This window comes from Heliconius melpomene, chromosome 11 (assembly GCF_056956725.1).
Source record: "Heliconius melpomene rosina isolate 202511_hmr_F chromosome 11, ASM5695672v1, whole genome shotgun sequence".
Lineage (NCBI taxonomy): Eukaryota > Metazoa > Arthropoda > Insecta > Lepidoptera > Nymphalidae > Heliconius > Heliconius melpomene.
In genome coordinates, this window is record NC_140399.1 from 11,752,783 (window position 1) to 11,774,936 (window position 22,154).

A 22,154-nucleotide genomic window follows, 5' to 3' on the forward strand; every position below is an offset into this window, starting at 1 on the left:
AGGGGAGGCCTATGTCCAGCAGTGGACGTTAAAAGGCTGATGGATGGATGGATGTATGCAGAGGCCAGAGGTGGCGCAGGGGCACAATATGTGATTGTAAACGTTTGTGGATTCGATCCATATTTGAGGATATGAAATATTTCTTTGAATATATATTTTAATTTTTTTCGCTCTGGTATCAGGTATCACTACATTTCAATTTATTAGTCAATTTCGGTGTTTCAAAACTTATTATAAAAAAATATGTTGCAAGTATTTCATTATTATAATAGTTTATATTAAATATTAAAACAACATATACACACCTGGCGGACACTCGCACAGCGGCGGCCGATGTCTCGGCACGCAGCGTCCCCCGTTCAAGCACGCGGCCTCCCCCGCGCACTCATCCCTCTCCTGGTCGCACAGCGGCCCGCTGTACCCCGGCTCGCACGCGCACGCCGGGGGCTCCCCTTCCGTATCACACGTGCCGTGCACGCACGGCGTCACCTCGCAATACGCGAGCTCGCAGTGCACGCCAACGCGGCCGGGCGTGCACTCGCACGTGTAGTTGTTGCCGTGCTGGTCGGGCACGTCGGCGCATGTGGCGTTGTGCGCGCACGGCATGTGCTGGCAGGTGCGCTGGCGCGGCACATCGCATCGCTCACCGCGCCACTCGGGCGGGCACTCGCACCTGAAGGCGCCGGGCAGGTCGCGGCAGGCGGCGCCGTGCTGGCAGGGCGCCGACTGGCACTCGTCCACGTCGATTTCGCATAGAGGGCCGGAGTAGCCGGGCGGGCAGTCGCAGGAGTAGCGCGCCACGTGGTCGCGGCAGGTGGCGCCGTGCTGGCACGCGTGGTGCGCGCACTCGTCCACGTCGCGCTGGCAGTAGTCACCGTCGAAGCCGGGCGGGCACGCACACGTGTATGAGTTGCGCACGTCGGAGCACGCGCCGCGCACGCACTGCGCCTCCACGCACAGCACGCAGCCTACGCCGCTGCTGGCGCCCCACGGTGCGCCCGACCTGTCAATATTACTTACATTAAAATATATCTGTATACATAATTATATCTAAACTTTATGTAACAATAAACTCACAGTAGGGCGTAATGTGGCTGAGCAGCAAGCAGCGCTGCGGCAGATCCAACAAATAGCTGCTCCTCTGTGAAGAAGGGCAGCAAGAGCGACCCTACGTGCACGGCGCCCAAGCAGCCCTAACAAAAAAATAAAAGAAAATTAATATAAAAAAAATATTACGCATGAGCCTGCTGTATATTCTTAGTAGAACTGCCTAGTCATCGGCGGTAGCTTCTCATAGTACTGACTCTACTAACATTTTTATATAGCTTAACAATTCAAAAGTACTTGTAATGACTTTATTATATAAAGAATATGATATTTTTTACCTAAAAAGGTTGTGACAAATAAACAAACTCACCTTAAAATATTCTCCAGCAAGATTATCATCTATGAATTCATCTCCTTCTGAATACTCTATAATATTAGGATCAGTCGAATTTTCCATCTGAAATACAAAGAAGAACTCAATTAACACATGCTTTTCACAATTGTTAATATATAAACAATATTGTACAATACTGTACGTATTAAATATTATTTTTGTTTATTAAAGATGTCTAAATAATAAAAAAGGTCTTTTATATTTGCAAGTTATTACTAACGAGTGTGATTAATAATATGAAGATAAAAAAATAAAAAATACTCAAACTAAAACGCTTAACAAAAACGCTGGACAAGCTACCTACAAACTAGCAATACACTCATACCTCCAAGAAAATTCAATACAGGAACAGTATATCATCCCACAATTTTAAGGTCTGAGTATAAACACAATGGCTATGGATGCATTTCCTACTTGGTGGGATAAATTATTTTAATATTTTCGCTCTGCAAATAAAACAAAAGACGGCGTTCAATTCCGTTACTAAACGTCTCGAAATTTGGTTAGTGTGTGGGGAATGGAGTGTCTTGACACTAGGTTCCCTCTGGTTACCCCGTTATATGGGTTATAAAACGTGAAGTTAAGAAAAGAGCTTACAATACTAGTAGTATACAACAGCGATGCGGCAGTAGAGGCCGGCCCGGGGGATGAGGCGGCAGAGGCGCGCACGCCACCCAGTGTGATGACTCCCTGCGTCACCAGACGCTGCCACGCGGCCACGTCTATGGTATCTGATAGACCCACTTCCTCGTGCCCGTCCGGGTCTAGGAATGAACCTGATACAAAAAATATTTTACTTTAAATGACAAATTTCTATGATCACCAGCTTAATTTCAGTAATGTACAATAGTCTATTTACTGCTTTCATTTTATATCTGACTAATATTCACATTAAACGAAACGACGAAAGTAAATTTTCTTTTTTTTATAATTAATATAATATCCTTGATTGAGCCATTGTTAGGTTATCTAATATTGTACAGTTATATCATGTATTTTAGTATAAAACACATAAGTACCTGTAATAGTGCCATCAGTCACCACCAATCGCAGTGTGACCCACAAGTTGTGAGGTCGACGGGACCTCATACGCCTCTGGGCGGGCAGTCCGCCTAGCCGCCACTGTACGCCCACCTGCCCCTTGTACAGGCCTACGCTGAACACGCCGCCCTCGCCTTGCGGAGTGTCTCCGCCCTCGCCCTCGCCCTCTAACTCCGCTCGGAATAATGTGCCGCCCACTTTGCTCCTGTTATATTATTTATATATTACAGGTATATTCAAATTTTATAATCATTTTGTGCATAATTAAATATAATGAAATAAGACTCATTCAATTACAGACTTAGTATATTATGTACAAAAGGTAATACATAAATTACATTAGAAGGAATGAAATAAATAAATAAAAAATCTATACATATATACATATATACGAGGTGTGTTCAAAAGTAAGGTGACTTTGTATTTTTAAGAAAAAATATTTATTTATTTATCAATATTTATGTTGTCCCCTTCAAAGTAATCCCCCTCAGATACAATACACTTATGCCAACGGTTTTTCCAATCGTCAAAGCACTTCTCATAAGCACTTTTCGGTATAGCCTTGAGCTCTTCCAGCGATGCAGTCTTTATCTCTTCAATCGTTGCAAATCTCCGTCCTTTCATAGGTTTCGATATCATAACCATATACCCATGATTCGTCACCAGTTATGACCCTTTTGAGTAAATCTGGGTCGTCGTTGACGTCATTCAACAGTTCTTGAGCGATGCTCATGCGACGGTTCTTTTGGTCAAAATTTAGCAATTTCGGAACAAACTTCGCTGACATACGTCTCATGCCCAAAACGTTAGAAAAAATTTCATGGCACGCGCCAAGCGATATACCAACATCCTCAGCAACTTCTCTGATAGTGATTCGACGATTTTCCAGAACAATTTTCTTCACTGCTTGAACGTTTTCATCAGTTGTTGACGTGCTTGGGCGTCCAGAGCGAGGCTCGTCATTGGCATCTTCCCGGCCATCTTGGAAGAGTTTGTACCACTTGTAAACATTTTTTTTACTCAGAACAGTTTCACCGTATGCCACTGTCAACATTTTAAGTGTTTCGGAGCACTTTATTTTATTTTTAACACAAAATTTGATGCAAATCCTTTGATCCATATTTTTCGATAGCAAGAAATCGCCGAGCACGCAAAACACTTATAACCTTTACGACTCTCCCAACCAAACAAAAAATGCTATACACTTGAAACTAGGTACAGATGTTCGGGAAGAGTGTACCAACATAACAAAATAAAAAAATCGATAATCGAAAGTACGTTGCCCGCCAAATTTGAAAAGTCACCTTACTTTTTGAACACACCTCGTATATCTAACATTGATAATTATTATAGAATATAAATGTAATTACTTCATAATTTTACTATGTATTTAATTAATAGTAGGAAGATACTTAAGTTAAGCACATACTAATTGTGTATTTAAATATACATTAGAAAAATAATGAACGCAAATAAACGCAAAAATTAAAATGATATAGACATTATCTAGGCATATTGTTCGCAAGTTATTTAAATTAAAATAAATATAAAAACCAAAAAGTGTGAATGTCTCTAGTTATAAAAGTAATGGTTAACAATGATGGTAATGCACTTACTTATAAGTAATAGTGAGCGAGTTGGGCAGCTGCAGGTCGGGCTGCTGGTGCGCGGGCGCCGGCACGCGCAACCGGTAGCTCAGCGTGGTGTTCACGCCGTCAAACGTCGCGTTGGACACGCATTCATATCTGATACATTATATTTATTAAATTCTTCGGCATACAGCATTATAACTTTGACGTTCAATGGCACGAGTATTATTGAACACCAAAAATATTTTATTAAGTTGATTTTGTAGATTCCGAGATTAGCACGTTTACTATATAGATAGATTTGAGATTAGAATAAAAAGAGTGTTATATAAATTAAATTAGGTATCAAAATAATTTACCCTCGATCAAGGTTCCGGCAGTGTGAGTTGAGCGGGCAGCCTTGTAGCTGACAGAACTCCACCTCCGCGCACTGCTTGCCCTTGTAACCGCGCGGACACGCGCACCTGTAACACAGGATTAAATGTTAACATAATTTTTAAAAAATATAATTAACACAACGTAAAGTAGATTAAATGTTAGGATTTTGCATAAAAAGTTAAATATAGCTGAATTAAAACCCACTCCTCTGTGACTTCTTAATAGATGCGTTAAATTCAGATTTACAAAGATGTAACAATCAATACTTTGGAAAAATATTTCTTTAATCAATAGATTATCTTCTTAAATCAAGAGACGTAGATACTCAGGTCAAAATATCAAAAATTTCATACGTATAATCATTCCACGTGAGTGCACAAGTTGCGTTGTGCAAACAAGGGCGCGAGGCGCACGCGTCGTCCGACACCACGCCGGGCAGCACCCCCACGGGGTCCAGCGACACCTCCCCGAAGGGCGCGGGCACGCCGGGCACCTTGAGTGGGAAGAACTCCACTACTGTTATGTTTACACCGTTTGATACCTGTCAAAAATAAACTTAATAATATTCAATTTATATTAAGATAATTATTCAATATCCCCCCATATAAAATAATTATTCAATTCAAATCAGTAGTTCCTAATTTTAGCGCGTTGTACTGAAAAAACAGTCAGTCAGTTTTATTGTTTTTAGAAATGATGTAGATTGCAGAACAATCATGATTTTTTATCCTGAGCAGGTTTAAAAATTATTTTAATTGAAAGGAAAATTTACATTCACCTCAAGCAACAAGTAATTGCAAACTACAAAGTGAACATTGATGATGATTGAATAAGACACTGCCACTTACATTATATTCTTGAACTCACTTGCACATCCTGTATAACACCTTTAAAGTAATCATCGTCGTCAGGCTCGAGGGCCATGAGGGCGGCAGGCGGGGCGGGCGTGGCGGGGGTCACGAGGGCGGCGGGGGCGGGGGTCGGGGACGCCGAAGGCAGAGTTTCGGGGGTCGGCGAGGGCGTTGGCGGTGTAGGTGTAGGCGGGGGCCCGCCCAAATAAAGTACCTGTGAATGGGAATAGAATTTAATATTTAGAATTATACTTTGATTACACATCATTACACAAATATATATATTGTTTTCATTTCTCAAATATTTTCTGACTTTCCTGAAGTGACATATTGAGTTTATAATTATCAACAATAAAATATACATACATAATTGGCAAAAACAAAAACAATTTGCTTTACCAGAGTAACGATTTTTCAAAGAAACATAAATATTATCCTCCATATTTTTATTTTTAATGTTAAAGCTTATATAAAAGGCTTATATAATGTTAAAGCTTATATAAAGATAAACAATGACACATTTAGTTTAAACTAACCTGAGCGTCCAATTGTTTAGCTGCGGATATCGATTTTCTGAAGTACTCGGTGCCATTTAGTTTTACTTGAACTAATGTGGAGTTTCTAACAACCTGCAATCAAAATATTAAATTAAAGTACACCTATCCCCCGATTTACACGGTACTTTTTTTACACGTTTTCGCTTTTACACGGTTTTCCATATTTATATTACTAACAAACCATACTTATATTACTAACAAAAATCTAATGTGGCTTTAGATATTGTATGAAAACGAATCTTGATTTCTTTATATTTCTTTATTCATACACACATACGTAGACTTTCGCTGACGTTTGTTTTGGTTGACACACGTGTTAGTGTCTTTTTTAGTGTTGAAAATCTTTATTTTACATAGTGGAAACAATATATAATAGTGTAAATAGATCCATACTCATAAGGTGATTGGTAATAGTAAGTAGCTGTGTTGTTTTATAGTTTAGATTAGTTTTAGTTTATAGTTAGGTTATTTTATTTTAAGATGGATCCTGACCCTCCTGGTCCTTGGGTAATGTAAATTCTACAGCACAAGTAGTGAATAAGAAAATACAAGGCGAGGAAACATCCTCAAACCAAGATATTGTAAAAAAAACTATTATAGACCCATCCAACGCTATTCTTTCCATCCAAAATGTATGGATCCACCCTTCCATGTCCGAAGTCAAAATCTTATATTATAATGTTATATAATCTTATATAATCTTATATTATAAAATCTTATATCTTATATTACTGATAAAGGTCCCTTTATCGTGTATAGGTCACGGGAATCTCCTGATCCATCTGCAGGGACCTTTATAAGAGCCATTAAATTTGGTCAATTTCTCCATACTAATAGAATTACTGATATAGTTAATGATAGAGTTAAAAATGTTGGTCGCAATAAAATCAGTGTCCAGTTTACATCTGCTGAAGCAGCAAATAAATTTTTGATTAATGCCGTTCTTAGTTTATGTAAATATTCCATAATTGTAAAAGGAATTCCGGTTGAATGGTCTTTGGAAGAGTTTGTTGGCTCACTGATATTCCCTACTGCGTGCGGAGAAGTTATAAAAGTAAGACGAATGAACCGGAAGAATGTAAGTGAGGGTGTAGTGTGTACATGGGTTTCAACTCAAACTGTTGTAATTACTATACATGGTCAACAATTGCCTGATAGAGTGTTCTCCTATAAACCTATCCTTAATATTGAACTTTATAAATATGCTACAATCCAATGCCTAAATTGCTGTCGTTTTGGCCAAGTCACAGTGTAGATCAAAGCTAAGGTGCTATAAGTGTTCCCAGTCAGTCCCAGGCATGAGACACCCTGCATCATTATACATCAAAACATTTTGCAACTGATAAAAGGTGCCCTTAAAGGTTACCAATCCAGGCGAGGATGGTATTCCTAACTCCTTTATTACAAGATTAAATTATGAATCTAAACACCATTTTTGAAACTTGATAAATAATATGGAAATCCCAAATTGTTATCCCTATCCTCAAACACTGAATTATTGAATTATCTGTTAATAATTTTTGTAACATCCTTCAGTATGCTGATGACATTGTCCTCTATTACAGCTCAAACTCTGTGGAGGACATAACTTATCGTTTAAATACTGCCTTCCACTATCTTAACCAGTGGCTCTCTGATCATGGCCTGGCATTATCGGTAGCTAAATGTCAAGCGGTAGTGTTTACAAAAAAGAGAGTAATTCCAAATTTTAATTTCCAAATTTTTTAACAGAAAACATTAAATTTTTAGGCATAATACTTGTTAAGCGATTGAATGGAGTTGCCCATGCGGAATATCTCAGCAGGAAATGAGAAAAGGCATTAATGCTTTGAGAGCTGTGTCTGGTGTATGGTGGGGCGCACACCCTTATACTCAATAACTGCTGTACAATGTACAGTTTTATAAGCAAACATAACATTTATAATGATGACTAATAAAGATAAACAAGTATAGAAGTGTTAGCAGTTTGTTCTGACAACTATACCTCTAGTAATTAATACTAGTGACTTACCTGTATAAGGTGCAAGTGTCCGTTGTCAAGGCGAGTGCCACCAACTGTATAGTCCTCGGGCGTCTGGTTGAAGCGCAGGTGTACGAGCAGCTCGCCGCCTTTGAGTGATGCGCCTACTAATGTCTCTTCTGTTTGACCGTATCTGTAACATTGTTAATGAAATTGAATATTATCTATACATATAAAAGGACATGTTCCCACTGACTGAGGTAAGACGCACGTACAGCCGTAACTTGAACAGAGGCTTATTTTCGTAATCTGGATATCCACTAAGGGATTTTGAAAAATTTTAACCCTAAAGGGGTGAAATAGGGGTTGAAAGTTTGTATGGAAAAAAAATTAAATCGCCACCGATTTTTATAAAATTTTAAATTTAGACTCTTAAAAATATTTCATTAAACACATGTTTCATGGTTTATTAGAATTCACCCCTAAATACGTAAGCGAAGCTGCGCGCGTCCGCTAGTCTATATATATAAAAGGACTTGTCCTCACTGACTGAGGTAAGACGCACGCACAGCCTTAACCGCTGATGGTAGAAATGTTAAATTTGGACAAAAGTTTACTTTCGTAATTTGGACATCCAGTAAGAAGGGATTTTGAAAAAATTTTACCCTAAAGGGGTGAAATAGGGGTTCAAAGTTTGTATGGAAAAAAATTTAAATCGGCACCGATTTTTATATAATTTAAAATTTAGATTTTTAAAAGTATTTAATTGAACACGTGTTTCATCGTTTTCTAGAATTCTCCCCCTAAGGGTGCAAATAAGGGGTTGAAAGTTTGTATAGGTTTTTTTTAAATCGTCACCAATTTTCATAAAATTTGGTATTCAGACTCTTAAACGTATATAATTAAACACATGTTTCATGGTTTTCTAGAATTCACCCCCTAAGGGTGCAAATAAGGGGTTGAAAGTTTGTATGGAAAAATCTTTAAATCGCCACCGATTTTTATAAAATTTGAAATTTAAACTTAAAAATATTTCATTGAACACATGTTTCATGGGTTATTAGAATTCACCCTTAAATAGGCAAGCGAAGCTGCGCGCGTCCGCTAGTATACTATATAATAAAAACTATACATATATTATATGTATTTATATTTAAATGTTACAGTATATTATTTATTTTGTATAGCTATATTTATGTTTATTTGTGTATATGTCATGCCTAATTATTTATTTTTATATTTATTATTACTATTAGTTTTATTTTATTCATTTTTTTTTCTTTCTCAATTTTACTGCACTATCTTGTCTTTCCCGGTACTTTGCAATTATCCACTTCCATGGGTTGGCTGGAAGAGATCTCTTGTAGAGATAAGTCCAGTCCTTTGTGTATGTCTTTTCGCAGTGTATGTTTTATTATGTGTTAATTTGGTGCAATAAAGAATCTTATATAATTCCGGCGGGCGAAACTGCGGTTTCGGGTCCGCTAGGCATTTTATATGTGTAAGTATTTATATGTAATTTTTAGTACTACTATAATTATAAATTATATATTTCGAAATTAGGTAATCGTTCCGTAAAATTAAATCGTCTACTCACTTGGGCAAAGATCCCAAATAGAATATCTGTCCCGTGGGTTTCCTTGTCCTTATAAACATGGATATATCGAGAGCCGCGTGCACCGCGCGTCGTGCTGCGTCTGATACTTGTACTGTAACCACTGAATGGGGTTTCGCGGATTCCTGGCCGAACGTAGCTGCTGTGTAATCTGTGGGCACATTGTTATTTTAGTAAGAAATAATTAGGATTTTTAATGTTCCAAATAGAGATGTTATAAATAGAGACAATAATAATCGTTATCAGTCTGTATATATAGTATAATGTGATTTATATCAGGGTTGGGTGATTGGAATAAGTTAACTAAATGTGTTTCTCTGTAAATGTTAAAAAGTTTATATTATAATAAATATATTATATATATAATAAGCACAATTACAATATTATGCACAAACGTTGCAAGTCACCTGTAAATAAGAGAAACGACAATTACAGCTAATTATTCGTCTCTGTCTTTTATCTATTATTTTTATCCAAAATGCTTTGGTTTATAGCAATTAATAATTCTTGCTTTTATCTTTACACGTATTCATTTTTTATTCCTTACGTGGCTGTTAATTAATAATACACATCTGACAGATGTCATAAAAAAGGAACTTTACATATATTTATACTTTTCTCGACTTTTTACACAGACACAAGTGTGTATCGAGTGTTTCCTAATTTTTTTTACTTATATTCCATTCTTATGCGCGTTATATCTATAATATATATTATCTTTTATTTGATGCTATTACACAGCTATGTCCAAGTCGACAATTAAAAAAAATAAAGAGTTGTTTATGAAACATCTAACACAAAAACATTTTCATTTCGATTTAGTAGATTTTGAGGTTAATGCGTTCAACCATACAAACTTTAGCAAAGCAATATATTTTATATATGTATATAAATCTATAATATTAGTACAAACGTGTAAGTACTTACTGTACTGGCACGTATCGCCCAGATATGGTCTTGGGCAGGTACACCGGAAGGTGGTCCAGTGGTCCTCGCAGGCGCCGCCCGACAAGCAGGGGTTGGGCGCGCACTGCGGCGTGCGCGGGCACGAGGCCAGCACGCCGTGTAGAACCGCGCGCGCCGCCCGCACTCCCTCCGGCTCGCCGCCCTCTGCAACCTCTACCACCTCTGAGCTGCCTTCGGTATCCGCGCCGCTTTCGGTTTCTGTTGCATTCTCCAGAGGGAGACTTGTGTTAGCATCCTCAGGTAGTACCTAGTATAAGAGTTCAAATTAATTCCAATTTTCTATTTTTATAATTTGTCTGTAACGAACCAAATATTACAATATTACTACCTATATTACGACCTACAATACTAATATTTCAAAATAAGCATTTACTATTTAGTAATAAATAATTGAAATATTTTAAATATCTATTATTATATTGAAGTAAGATACAGGTTCAAAGTACATTCCAATGTTGACAACGAATTCTAATAACTAGAGTTGTTTTAGAAGAGATGACTGACCCACTGTCCGTTGACGACGACGTCCTGTATACAGCCGATGAAGAAGTTGGGTCCGTGCGTGAGCGTCGCGTAGGAGGAGCCCGCCGTGCCCAGCCGCGTGGACGGGAACGACGTCACCGACGCGTTGAACGCCTCGTTCTGACTGATCGGGTAGATAGTCTGCTCCTCGTTGGCCGCCAGCACTAGGTGCGACGAGTTGATTGTCACAAATACCTAAACAATCATTGACGTGTTGTTTTGGTATTTTTGGTATTTCTTTAATTATTTTTATATAGTCATGTGTGGAGTTTGCTTACTTTTTGCCAATTACTGTCGTTCAGGTTAGACCCTATGAACACCCCTTCCCACTTGTTCAGAAGCGAGGAGTGCAGGTTGAGGCGGCCATTGGAGAGCTCCAAGAAGAAGTAGGTGAGACCGCGGCCCATGGCCAGTAGACCGCTGCCCAGCGTGGTCTTGAAGCGGAAGGAGATATCGTAGCCCTCCTCGCGCGAGGTGTTGACCTCGGCGTAGCTGCTCTTCTCCAGCGACATGGTGGTGATGGCCTCGCACGCGGCGCCGTAGTAGCCAGCCGCGCACGAGCAGTTGTAGCGGTGCTCGCTCTCGCCGCGTAGCCACGCCGAGCACGCGCCACCGTGTCGGCACGGCGCGCCGCGGCAGCCTGCCAGCGCCACGCTGCAGTTACGACCGCCCCAGCCCGCGTCGCACGTGCATGAGTAGGAGGCGCGCGCATCCGTGCAGCGGCCGTGCGCGCAAGGCGCGTGGCGCGCGCACTCGTCGATATCGAGTTCACAGAGCGCGCCCTCGTAGCCGGGCGCGCAGGCGCACGAGTAGGCACCCACTCCGTCGCGGCAGGTGGCACCGTTGCGGCAAGGCGCGGAGGCGCACTCGTCCACGTTGATCTCGCAGCGCGCGCCCGCGGTGCCGGCCACGCAAACACACTCATAGCCACCGGCGGCGTCGGGTGCGAAAGGCTGGTAGAAAGCGGCGGGTAGCAGCATATGGGGCTGCGGGCCCACGGACAGTGGCGGCGCGTCACGCGCGCGATAGAGGGCGCGTGTGCTGCGTTGCAGGCACACGCCACCGTGCTGGCAAGGCGCGGAGGCGCACTCGTCTAGGTCGGTCTCGCAGTCGCGGCCGGAGTAACCGGGGTGGCAGGCGCATTGGTAGGTGTTGACGTCATCGTGGCAGGTGCCGCCGTTGCGGCAGGGGTGTGGCGCGCACTCGTCGATGTTTACGTCGCAGTCGGCGCCCGTGTAGCCGGTGCCAGCGCAGTCACACGTGTAGCTGTTGAGCCCGTCGATGCAACGACCGCCGTGCTCACAAGGTTGGGACTGTCGATAATTGAATACGATATTTTTAAAACTATTTATTTATACCAGTTATTACCAAAATGTAAAAAAATAATAACTCATGAAAAAATTACTTTTGTTTTAAATATTATACCTCACAATCATCGATGTCGATCTCACAGTGCGGCCCGGTGAGGCCCTCCTGGCACACACACTTGTAGCTCGCTATTCCGTCCACGCAAGTAGAACCAGAGGCGCAAGGGTTAGTTGCACATTCATTAATGTTCACTGAACAATCTTTTCCTGTGAAAACAAATTATTAAAAACCCCATAGAAAAAGAAAAAATAAAGACTCGCACATTAAGAATCAAATCATACCTTCATATCCTTCTACGCAAGTACATTCGTAATTATTTTCCAAATTTTGACATGTTCCGCCATTTTTGCAGGGAGAAGACAAACATTCATCAATATCTTGTTCGCAACTATCGCCAGTATAGCCTAAAGTAAAAAAAAGTTATTTCTATAATATTTTGGAAATAAAAAAATATTCACATAGTACACCTAAATATGTAAATAATACCAACCTGGTTTGCAGTAACACTGATAAGATCCAGGAAGATTAACGCAAACTCCGTGATTGCAAATTTTTGGCATTAACGTACATTCATCTACATCCAATTCACAAAACCTTCCTGAAAACAAAATAAAAACAACACTATAATCAAAAACACAAAAATCCACTACAGTTTAAAAAAACCTACTAAAACTAACCTTTAACAAAAAATAAAATTATAATAAAAAATTTACTACATATATCCATCTTGCAAATATCATCTCAATGATAATATGACTAATTTGTTACAGTAAATGGAAATAACAGGTATCTTCGCGTAGCTCACTTTCACAGTTTGCACAAGTGATTAAGCCCCGGCGATGAATACAAAACAGTTGTGACACAATCACACAGCGCAAACCATTAGCTAATGAGTCATTAAATACAATGTTTCATTCATAAAAAACATAAATTCACATAACATTAATATTTAAAAACCTTCACATATTTAAAATAATTATCCATTAATAATAATGTAATACTACATTCTTCTCACATATTTGCGTATAGCAACATTATGACTCAGTGACAGTGACACATGACAATGATAAAAAAAACCAGTTTGACATTAGCGCTTTTCAAAGACGCGTGTTTTAATGTCACAACAATCGATTTTTTGAGAAAATGGGCTAAATAATGTTTAAAAGTATTGATTAATGATTGAATCATTCTTCATCTAGACTAAAATAATATGCTTGTATTGTTTTAATTGTATTATTCAACATGATATACTCAGTAAGGAAGATTTTAAGGTTACGTAGTCATTGCAGTGTATTCGGCCGTTTTAATCATGTGAAATCCTCGCAAAGTGGAGATATAACCAAGAAAAAGGATCAATATAACTATAAAAATAATAAATTTCAAGATTATTTACAACAATATAAAGATAAAATTACTTTTAGCTCATATTTAGAACATGAAAAGTTAGAACTCGGTCACTTCAAATATTATATGAAAACCATTTCGAAAGCCAAACTGGAGATAAATAAAGATTTAGAAGAAAAAAGTTTGCCTCCTTTACCACTGTCTTTAAAGTATTATGTAGATAAAGAGAGACTTTTAAATAATGAACCTACAGTAGTTGAAGAACCCACAAAAGTATTTAAACTACCATTTGCAAATACAACTGAAGTTGACATTAATCACGATGATATTGTTGAAATATCAAAACAAAAAAGTATAAAGACAAAATATGATGAAGAGTTTGATAGATCCTCCATAAACAAGTGGATGACAAATTATGAACATTTTGATGATACTCGTCTTTCTGACAACATAGAAGAAGAAGCTAGTGATGGTGAAGGTGATGACAACGCTTGGTGTAAAAATTATGGAACTCCTGACCCAACAGCGCCAATCAGCCAGGTTCCCTGTGGAGGTTGTGGTGCTCTCTTACATTGCAATGAACCAGCCATACCTGGATACTTACCAAGTGAACTTTTTAAGGGGAGAGAATTTGACGAACTGAAAACATTAGAATGCCAGCGATGTCATTTTCTCAAAGAATACAATATTGCTCTAGATGTAACTGTACAACCAGAAGAATATGAGAAACTATTGCAATCTATTAGGTAAATTCTTTGAATATAAATATTTTTGTGAACTAATATATATTTATTTAAATGTCTATAAACAAATGTGTGGTACAATGTGACAGTTTGGATACTGTATGCTGTTGCTTGCTTGTGCCCCTGTGCCATGACTGGCCTCAACTGGTAATTTTTATTAGTAAGCTAACATAAGTTTTTAATTTACAGGCATTTAAAGTCCTTGGTTCTACTAATGGTAGATCTGTTAGATTTTCCCTGCTCTATCTGGCCTGACATTGTAGACATTATAGGCACTGACAGACCTCTCTTCATTGTTGCTAATAAGGTAAGGTAATATTTTATGTGGTAATAATGAATAATTTACATTCTTTTCTTATTTTTACTGCAAACCTTGAAAATGTATATTGAAATATTATAAGTTTCATTGAATTATAATAAGAATAAAAACTAAACAACATTTATTATATTTCAGGTAGATCTATTACCAGGTGACAGTATAGGATATCTGAAAAGGATCAAACAGTCTCTAGTATCAGAAATAAAAAAAACTAGACTAAAAGAAGCAAATATAAAACATGTAGCTTTAATATCAGCAAAAACTGGTTATGGAGTTGAAGATTTAATATCTGCCATGTTCAAACTATGGCTGTACAAAGGGGATGTTTTTCTTGTAGGATGTACAAATGTTGGCAAAAGTTCGCTTTTTAATGCTTTATTACAATCAGACTACTGTAAAGTACATGCTACAGACATAGTGAAGAGAGCAACAGTAAGTCGGTGGCCTGGAACTACATTGAATCTCTTGAAATTTCCAATTAACAGGCCATCTGGATGGAAAATTCAAGAACGGAGTAAAAGACTTCAGTCAGATGCAAAATTATTAAGAACTGAGGAAGTGATACGTAAAGAGCAGTTATCTGGAACAAAAGCAACTGAAGTGCCATCTTTAATAGGTCATATCGGCAGGACTTTTACAGAGTATAAACTTTACAATGACAATATTGCTGAGAAGCGTCAACCCTTGACTGTATTAGATGAAAAACATGAGCTATTTAAGAAAAGTAAGTGGTTATATGACACTCCTGGTGTTATACATCCTGACCAAGTCCTTTCACTGCTTAGCACTGAAGAACTATTACTCACTATACCAAAGAAGCTCATAAGACCCCAAAGTTACTACTTGTGGCCCGGTTCTACACTTTTAATTGCAGGGTTAGCCAGAGTGGACCTTATTGAATCCCCAAATCCGTGCCGTTTCACAATATTTTGCTCTGAAAACCTTCCCATCACTGTTTTAAAGACTGACGTGGCTGGTGAAATTTACGACAAGTTCATAGGATCTGAGTTATTTGCTGTACCTTCAGGAGGATTGGAAAGGTTAGAAAATTGGCCAGGGTTAAAGAGATATAGTAAAGATTTCAAATTCAAGGGAGAAGGGCCCAAGGCATGCTGTGGTGATATAGTCCTATCATCCATAGGGTGGGTGTCAGTGACAGCTAAGAAGGATTCCACATGTACAGTGGGTGCTTGGACACCAGAAGCGAGAGGTATTCATCGTCGCTACCCTTCCTTATTGCCAAATTCTATTAATTTAAAAGGTAAAAGAGTAAGAGATACCCCAGCGTATATGGTAGGAAAAGTTTACGCAGGTGAACAGTAGATTAAGTTTAGATTACATCACAAATAATAAATAGAGTTTTAATTATAATTAAAAGAGTTTAATTTTTTCCTATTTAATTAGTATTTATATATATCTTAATATTATTTTATACATTGCTTTAAAAATAAATTGTTATCATCAGACATATTAAAACTTGCATTATTATAATTAAGACTTTACAAAAAAAAATAATTATATCTAACAATCTAAAAAAATTTTGTTTTATTGTATATTTTAAAATTTTCTCATTTTATTACAAAATTTACAATGCTGATCGTTATTCTACCTTTATTGTAAAATAAGCCTAAAGCCCTTTCATCTGATACCTCACTTCAACTAGTGGATTTAAAATCAAACTTTGTCTCCCTTTTAAGGCTATTATTTTTCTACTGCAAGTCTATAGTTTTTCATGAACTAGTACATGTAGATGCTAGGTGCCAAATTTCATAATTATAGGTCAACCGGACGCACCCAATCAACTTTGATACCTTTTACAGTGTCGAAATATGCACTTTTTGCGATATAAACTACCATTTTTTTAAAGTAAATATAGAAATATGATTATTTCACTAAATCAAGTGGCCGTAGATTTGAGTATATGGTATGAATTTTGATTAGATATCTAGGAGATATCGAGTTTAAATTCAAACGCGTTCCTGAGAAGAGCGTTCAGATGCTGTTGACAGAGAGACGGATAACAAAGAGATCTTATAAGGGTTCCGTTTTTCCTTAAAAGGTACGGAACCTTACATATTTTTATATAGTATAATTATTGATATATTTATTAAATATACAATGGCTATCCTTCATTACATGTTATTTATAATGAAATAAAAAGAGGACAGAACCTTATTCAACTATTGCAGTGTATAGTGTCCATCTAATTAAACTATATTTTTAATATATTGTACTAGCACCTCAACAAGTTTCTTTCTTGTAATTAAGTCAAGGTCGACAATAGTCAAAATATAAAATATTCTGCACTCACCGTTGTACCCGGGCGCGCATTGGCAGCGCACAAGCCCGTCGTCGAGCGCGAGGCACGTGCCGTTGCGGCACGGCGCCGACGCGCACGCGCTGTCTGCAGCCGACGCCGCGCAGCGCCACACGCCCGCCTGCTCCACGCACTCCTGCACCATGGAGAACATTGCCGTTTGTGTATATTCAATATTTACCAATAAAAAAATAATTCGTAATAAGCAAAAAAAATGTAATCAGTCAAATCAAATGTAATCACTCCTGCACCATGGAGAACATTGCCGTTTGTGTATATTCAATATTTACCAATAAAAAAATAATTCGTAATAAGCAAAAAAAATGTAATCAGTCAAATTAAAAATTTCTTCGTATTTAAAGTAGGTTACAAAGTGCTAAAAGTATTTAAACAACATGTCCCCTTGAATACAAGAAGACACTCGCCTGTCTAGGCGGACACGAGGCCGCCCTGCAGTCCAGGGCGCGCTCGCACTGCAGGCCGCCGTAGCCGGGCCGGCACTCGCACGCGTCGCCTCGGCACGTGGCGCCATTGAGGCAGTGGCACGCTTCGCTCTCCGCCGCGTCGTCGCCGGCGCTGGCCTCGTCCCCGCCCCCGCCCACCACGGCGTCGCAGCGTAGCCCCGTCCAGCCGGGCTCGCATTCACAGTAGAAGCCAGTTGCCTGCGTGTACAGAACTTATACTTTTCAGGTCTTTGGGGCGCAGTGGTTAATACATGACAATTGTACTCTAAAATTAGATGGTGGAATAAAGGTGGGAAATGGAGTGTCTTGCATATTCAAAAAACATAAAGAAAAAGAAGACTATTTATCAATAGAAACAAAATACATGTTTATATATACTTACATACATAACCAAATAGTTTATTAATAAAAGCAACACTCACGAGGTCCCTACAAGCGACGGCGTGAAGACAGGGGGCGGCGGCGCAGCGCTCCGCTAATGCCTTGCCCGCCGGACCCAGCTCACAGTATGTTCCTATATACGATAACCATTATATATTACACAATTAAGTAAAATTTTAATACTAGATAACTAATACTATTGTATGTTATTCTACTTCTCTTACAATTAAAATATTTATCCATATACTGATAAGCGGCAATATTTGTAATGATATGGTACTAAAGATTTACATCAATTCTGTTTCAAATACCTAATATAAAAAACCAAACCATCACAAAGATAAAAAAAAATCTTATTACATTTTGTTTACTTATTAACCAATAATTAATTAATTACTAATTAACAATACTAACTAATTATTACTATATCAACTTGACATTCCCATAAAACACTAAGCCATAGAAATAAATGAACGAAAAACATACAAAACATAAAAAACTTCCTACACCTATTACAAAAACAAACAAATTCACAGACCATTCTTAAAGCACATGCATAAAATAACAATATGAGTACACAGATGATATATATAGAAAGATTTTCAAAACGTCGACGACCTAAATGAATAGTAAGGGAATTAAACAGCTAACATTCCTTTAATTTGAAATGTGCACACTGTTCATCACAAAATTAATAACTCCTAATGATATGAAGACTTCAAATGTTATTTTAAAGTAAGATCTAACAGGCCGAAAGTAATATTCGATAACCCAAAATGGTTACTTAAGTGACTAAAATAACATTGAAAATAAATATATTTGTAAGTGTTTTTTGCATTACAATATGAAATGAAATAATATGTACATTTCAGAACAAAAGCTCTTCCAACAGAAATGTACTGACTATAAAATGAAATATTTCGTTGTAAGCCTTCATTTAACATCTATGGACACAATTACAAAACAAGACAACAGATCATTCATCAACAGAGCAGACGATATGGCGGCGCACAGAAGCTGTACAACTTGCACATAGTTGCACAGGGTTTCACAAAGGCTCTGTACCTTATATCTAAGTCTTCTTATCCTAAATAGAGCACGGCAGCAGCACTACCGCTTTACATGTTGAGGACGCGAGCTAAGAAATGTACAAGTTACCTATATAATTGTTGAAATTTTATAGTTATAAATAGTATTTTTTAATTGTATACAATAACATATAAATTGTAGATTGAAAACAGAAATAAAAAAATGTGTTGAAAGATATTTTATATTACATCGTAAAGTAATTTCAAAACAGTTGAATAATTTGTATTGCTTATGTATTGCTGTACCTCATTAATGAAATAAAAGAGGGACATAAAGAACAATCACTTAATAGATAAATAACAACAAACTTGACTAACCCTTGTACCCGGGTGCGCAGGCGCAGTCCAGGCGGTCGAGCGCGCGCACGCACGTGGCGCCGTTGAGGCACACGCCCGCGTCGCACGCCGCCTCCAACGAGCTGCAGTTGGGCGCCAGACCCGGCGCACCTACGCAGATTATCACAACTAAATTTGCTTGCATGAGAAAACATCTAAAAATATACAATTAATAGCTTAGCTAATAAAAATATTAGTTTTAGTTCTTAAAATAATAATATTAATTACAAAACTCATAAATAAATTATAAATAAAAACTGTTGCTATAATGGTGACGATTGCTAAAGTGGTTAATGCAATAAACACACAATTACGACTCACCATAATACCCGAGGTCGCACACACATAAGACTTGTTTGGTCACCATCACACCAGCTACCACAGTTGGCATACCTGTCAATTACAACAACAATTAGAAGATACGTGAGAAAATCTATCATAGGTAGCATTTTTATTTATCTATACTAATATAATAAAGCGGAAGAGTTTGTTTGTTTGTTTGTTTGAACGCTAAGATCTCTAGATCTACTGGTTCGATTCACATTGTTTTTGTTTTATATGAAAGCTGCATTCTTCAGAAGTGCTATAGGCTATATAATATTACATTACACATACATACTAATATATTAAAATACTTTCTAATTTGACATGCAATTTATTCTGCCATGTTAATAACAACCGTCGTCGCTACGCGACCGCGTTCGTTATCGCGTCATTTTGATATTCATCCTTATGAAAAATATAATAGTCACTTATAGCATTTCATCTAGATTGAAATTATTTCTATAGAAATTATATTCTTATATTTCAAGCAGGCGTAGCCGCGTCCGGGTCCGCTAGTGTAATAGAAACGCTTATCTCAGAAACGGCTCGACCGATTTAAATGTAAATTTCATTATTTTATTTTGGCAAATGTCCTTTAACATTTCATATTTGTTTTATTTCCATTGGTACATAAATCAGGGCTTGAAATAACGTTAAAAAGTTGGTATCGTTACGCCGGGTATCGATACTTGATAAATAGAGTTACTATATTTATCGTTAAGCATAGCTCAAGCGGACGAAGCCGCCCAGGTCAATATATAAATATTGTCTTAAAAATGATAATGTTATTAGATTACGAAATTAATACAGATGAGAGAATAAATAATTGTGTAGTATGAGCGGGCGAGGTCGCAGCAGGTTAGCTAGTGTTGAATATGTATTTGATTTAAAAATTCTCTTACCATGCTTGCCTGACATGCCTAATTTTTGTATAATAAATTAATAAGCAATAATCAGTTATTGTTTTGATACTCCATTGTTCAGTTTTGTTTTAACAATGTTTTTCCTTTCTACATTAGAGTAAGAGGAAAAGAACCTAGCGACAAAACACTTCGTCTTAGAAATTCTAGACATAAAAGTTTGGTTGTGTAGCAACATTCATAAGTACATTTTGTTTTACCAGAATACCCTAAGTGCGGATTGAATTGGCAACCATTGCATTTAAAACTAGACGATATCAAATGGCCCATCCATCAAAATATTATTTTAAATAAAAAAAAAACAATAAGTTCACCACCTCTACAATGGGACCTGGGCGGGCACGTGACATCAGCACAGGCGCTGGGCGGCGCGGGTGCCGGCAGGGCAGGGGGCGGCGCGGGGGCGGGCGGCGGCGGCGAGGGCGCGGGCGGCGTGGGCGGCGTGGAGGGCGGCGAGGGCGCACACAGCGGGGGCTCGGTGCCGCGCGCGCACACGCAGCGGAACCCAGCGCCGTTGTTCTCTTCTACGCAAGCGCCACCTACGCCGCACGGGCCGGATGCGCATGCTGACATCTGTGTACATAGTGTTATTGATTTTATTAATAGTTTAATGCTACATTCCGTACATAGCAGTGTAGGCGAAAGAGGGTAGAGGAGGACGTTGGGAACCTAATATTAAAACGCTACCTCCCTACTAGAGCGAGGAAATTAGAATATTAAATATTTTTTTCCCCTAAGTGGGAATCCAACTTACGAGTGTGAGTGTTTACGAGTTTAATACTAGGCCCTCAGCCTACCCTGCTGTGTGCAGGATACAGCGTAGAGCTGATTTATTTAATTATTATATGCAGTTTTTCATATTATAAATACACCATACATTTTTCAATTATATTTCAATAAAAATAAGCATTACTTATAATAAATCACTGCGCACTCACATGCCTGCACCTTTCCCCGGTATACCCCGGCAGACACGCGCACACGAACCCGCCGTAGGTGTCGTAGCAGGCGCCGTGCCCGCATACGCCGCGCTCGTCGCACTCGTTGACGTTGGCCTCGCAGCGGGGCCCGCTATAGCCAGTGCCGGCGCAGTCGCAGGTGTAGTTGTTGACGGCGTCCACGCAGCGTCCCCCGTTGAGGCACGGAGAGGGCGACGCTGCGGAGCACTCGTCCACGTCCGTCTCGCAGTTGATGCCGGTGTAGCCTGAAAGGATGACATTATTTTAATTATAAAAATAAATTACACTAGCAGACCCGGACGCGGCTACGCCTGATTGAACTATAAGAATATTTTCGCGTCGGTCATACTCATACTATGCCGCCCGAAGGCTAGGTGATTTGGAATCAGTGACATCTCCTTAATTATTTATTAGAATGTTATACAGTAAACAATAATTTTAGTCTAGATAAAATGCTAAAAGTGACTATTATATTTATTATCATAAGGATGAATATCAAAATGTCGCGGTTACGGTTGCGTAGCGACGGTTGTTATTAACATGGCAGAATAAATTGTGTCATAGCATTAGGTTCCCTCTGCCTACCCTGCTGTACCAGAGATACAACGTAAAGCTCATTTGATTTGAAAAATATGTCAATTATTTTGTCGTAAGTGTTTAACTAAAGTTGT

General features: G+C 38.5%; 2 protein-coding genes across 3 annotated transcripts in view; one reads left to right on the plus strand and one right to left on the minus strand.

Moving 5' to 3' along the window:
* crb (cell polarity complex component crumbs) overlaps nt 1-22,154 on the minus strand; it is a 51,500-nt gene that overhangs the window by 4,998 nt on the left and 24,348 nt on the right. Inside the window, exons 8-32 of one of the 2 annotated variants that reach the window (XM_085192505.1) lie at nt 21,463-21,728; nt 20,842-21,097; nt 19,602-19,673; nt 19,263-19,391; nt 17,898-17,989; nt 17,437-17,673; nt 17,006-17,147; nt 12,779-12,886; nt 12,570-12,692; nt 12,346-12,494; nt 11,199-12,233; nt 10,903-11,115; nt 10,360-10,645; nt 9,415-9,583; nt 7,869-8,010; nt 5,837-5,929; nt 5,317-5,514; nt 4,803-4,990; nt 4,431-4,535; nt 4,099-4,227; nt 2,461-2,687; nt 2,039-2,217; nt 1,418-1,504; nt 1,078-1,193; nt 306-1,003 (exon numbers count right to left, since the gene is read on the minus strand). In XM_085192505.1, the coding sequence (XP_085048631.1) occupies nt 306-1,003; nt 1,078-1,193; nt 1,418-1,504; nt 2,039-2,217; nt 2,461-2,687; nt 4,099-4,227; nt 4,431-4,535; nt 4,803-4,990; nt 5,317-5,514; nt 5,837-5,929; nt 7,869-8,010; nt 9,415-9,583; nt 10,360-10,645; nt 10,903-11,115; nt 11,199-12,233; nt 12,346-12,494; nt 12,570-12,692; nt 12,779-12,886; nt 17,006-17,147; nt 17,437-17,673; nt 17,898-17,989; nt 19,263-19,391; nt 19,602-19,673; nt 20,842-21,097; nt 21,463-21,728 (5,439 nt within the window). Of the gene's footprint in view, nt 1-305; nt 1,004-1,077; nt 1,194-1,417; nt 1,505-2,038; nt 2,218-2,460; nt 2,688-4,098; nt 4,228-4,430; nt 4,536-4,802; nt 4,991-5,316; nt 5,515-5,836; nt 5,930-7,868; nt 8,011-9,414; nt 9,584-10,359; nt 10,646-10,902; nt 11,116-11,198; nt 12,234-12,345; nt 12,495-12,569; nt 12,693-12,778; nt 12,887-17,005; nt 17,148-17,436; nt 17,674-17,897; nt 17,990-19,262; nt 19,392-19,601; nt 19,674-20,838; nt 21,098-21,462; nt 21,729-22,154 lie in introns of both variants that reach the window. The other variant, XM_085192504.1, reaches the window with a different exon arrangement.
* LOC146534936 (nitric oxide-associated protein 1) lies at nt 13,354-16,065 on the plus strand. Its single transcript, XM_085192506.1, has 3 exons — nt 13,354-14,378; nt 14,565-14,682; nt 14,830-16,065. The coding sequence occupies exons 1-3, from the start codon at nt 13,531-13,533 to the stop codon at nt 16,015-16,017; spliced, it is 2,154 nt and encodes a 717-aa protein (XP_085048632.1). The 5' UTR covers nt 13,354-13,530; the 3' UTR covers nt 16,018-16,065.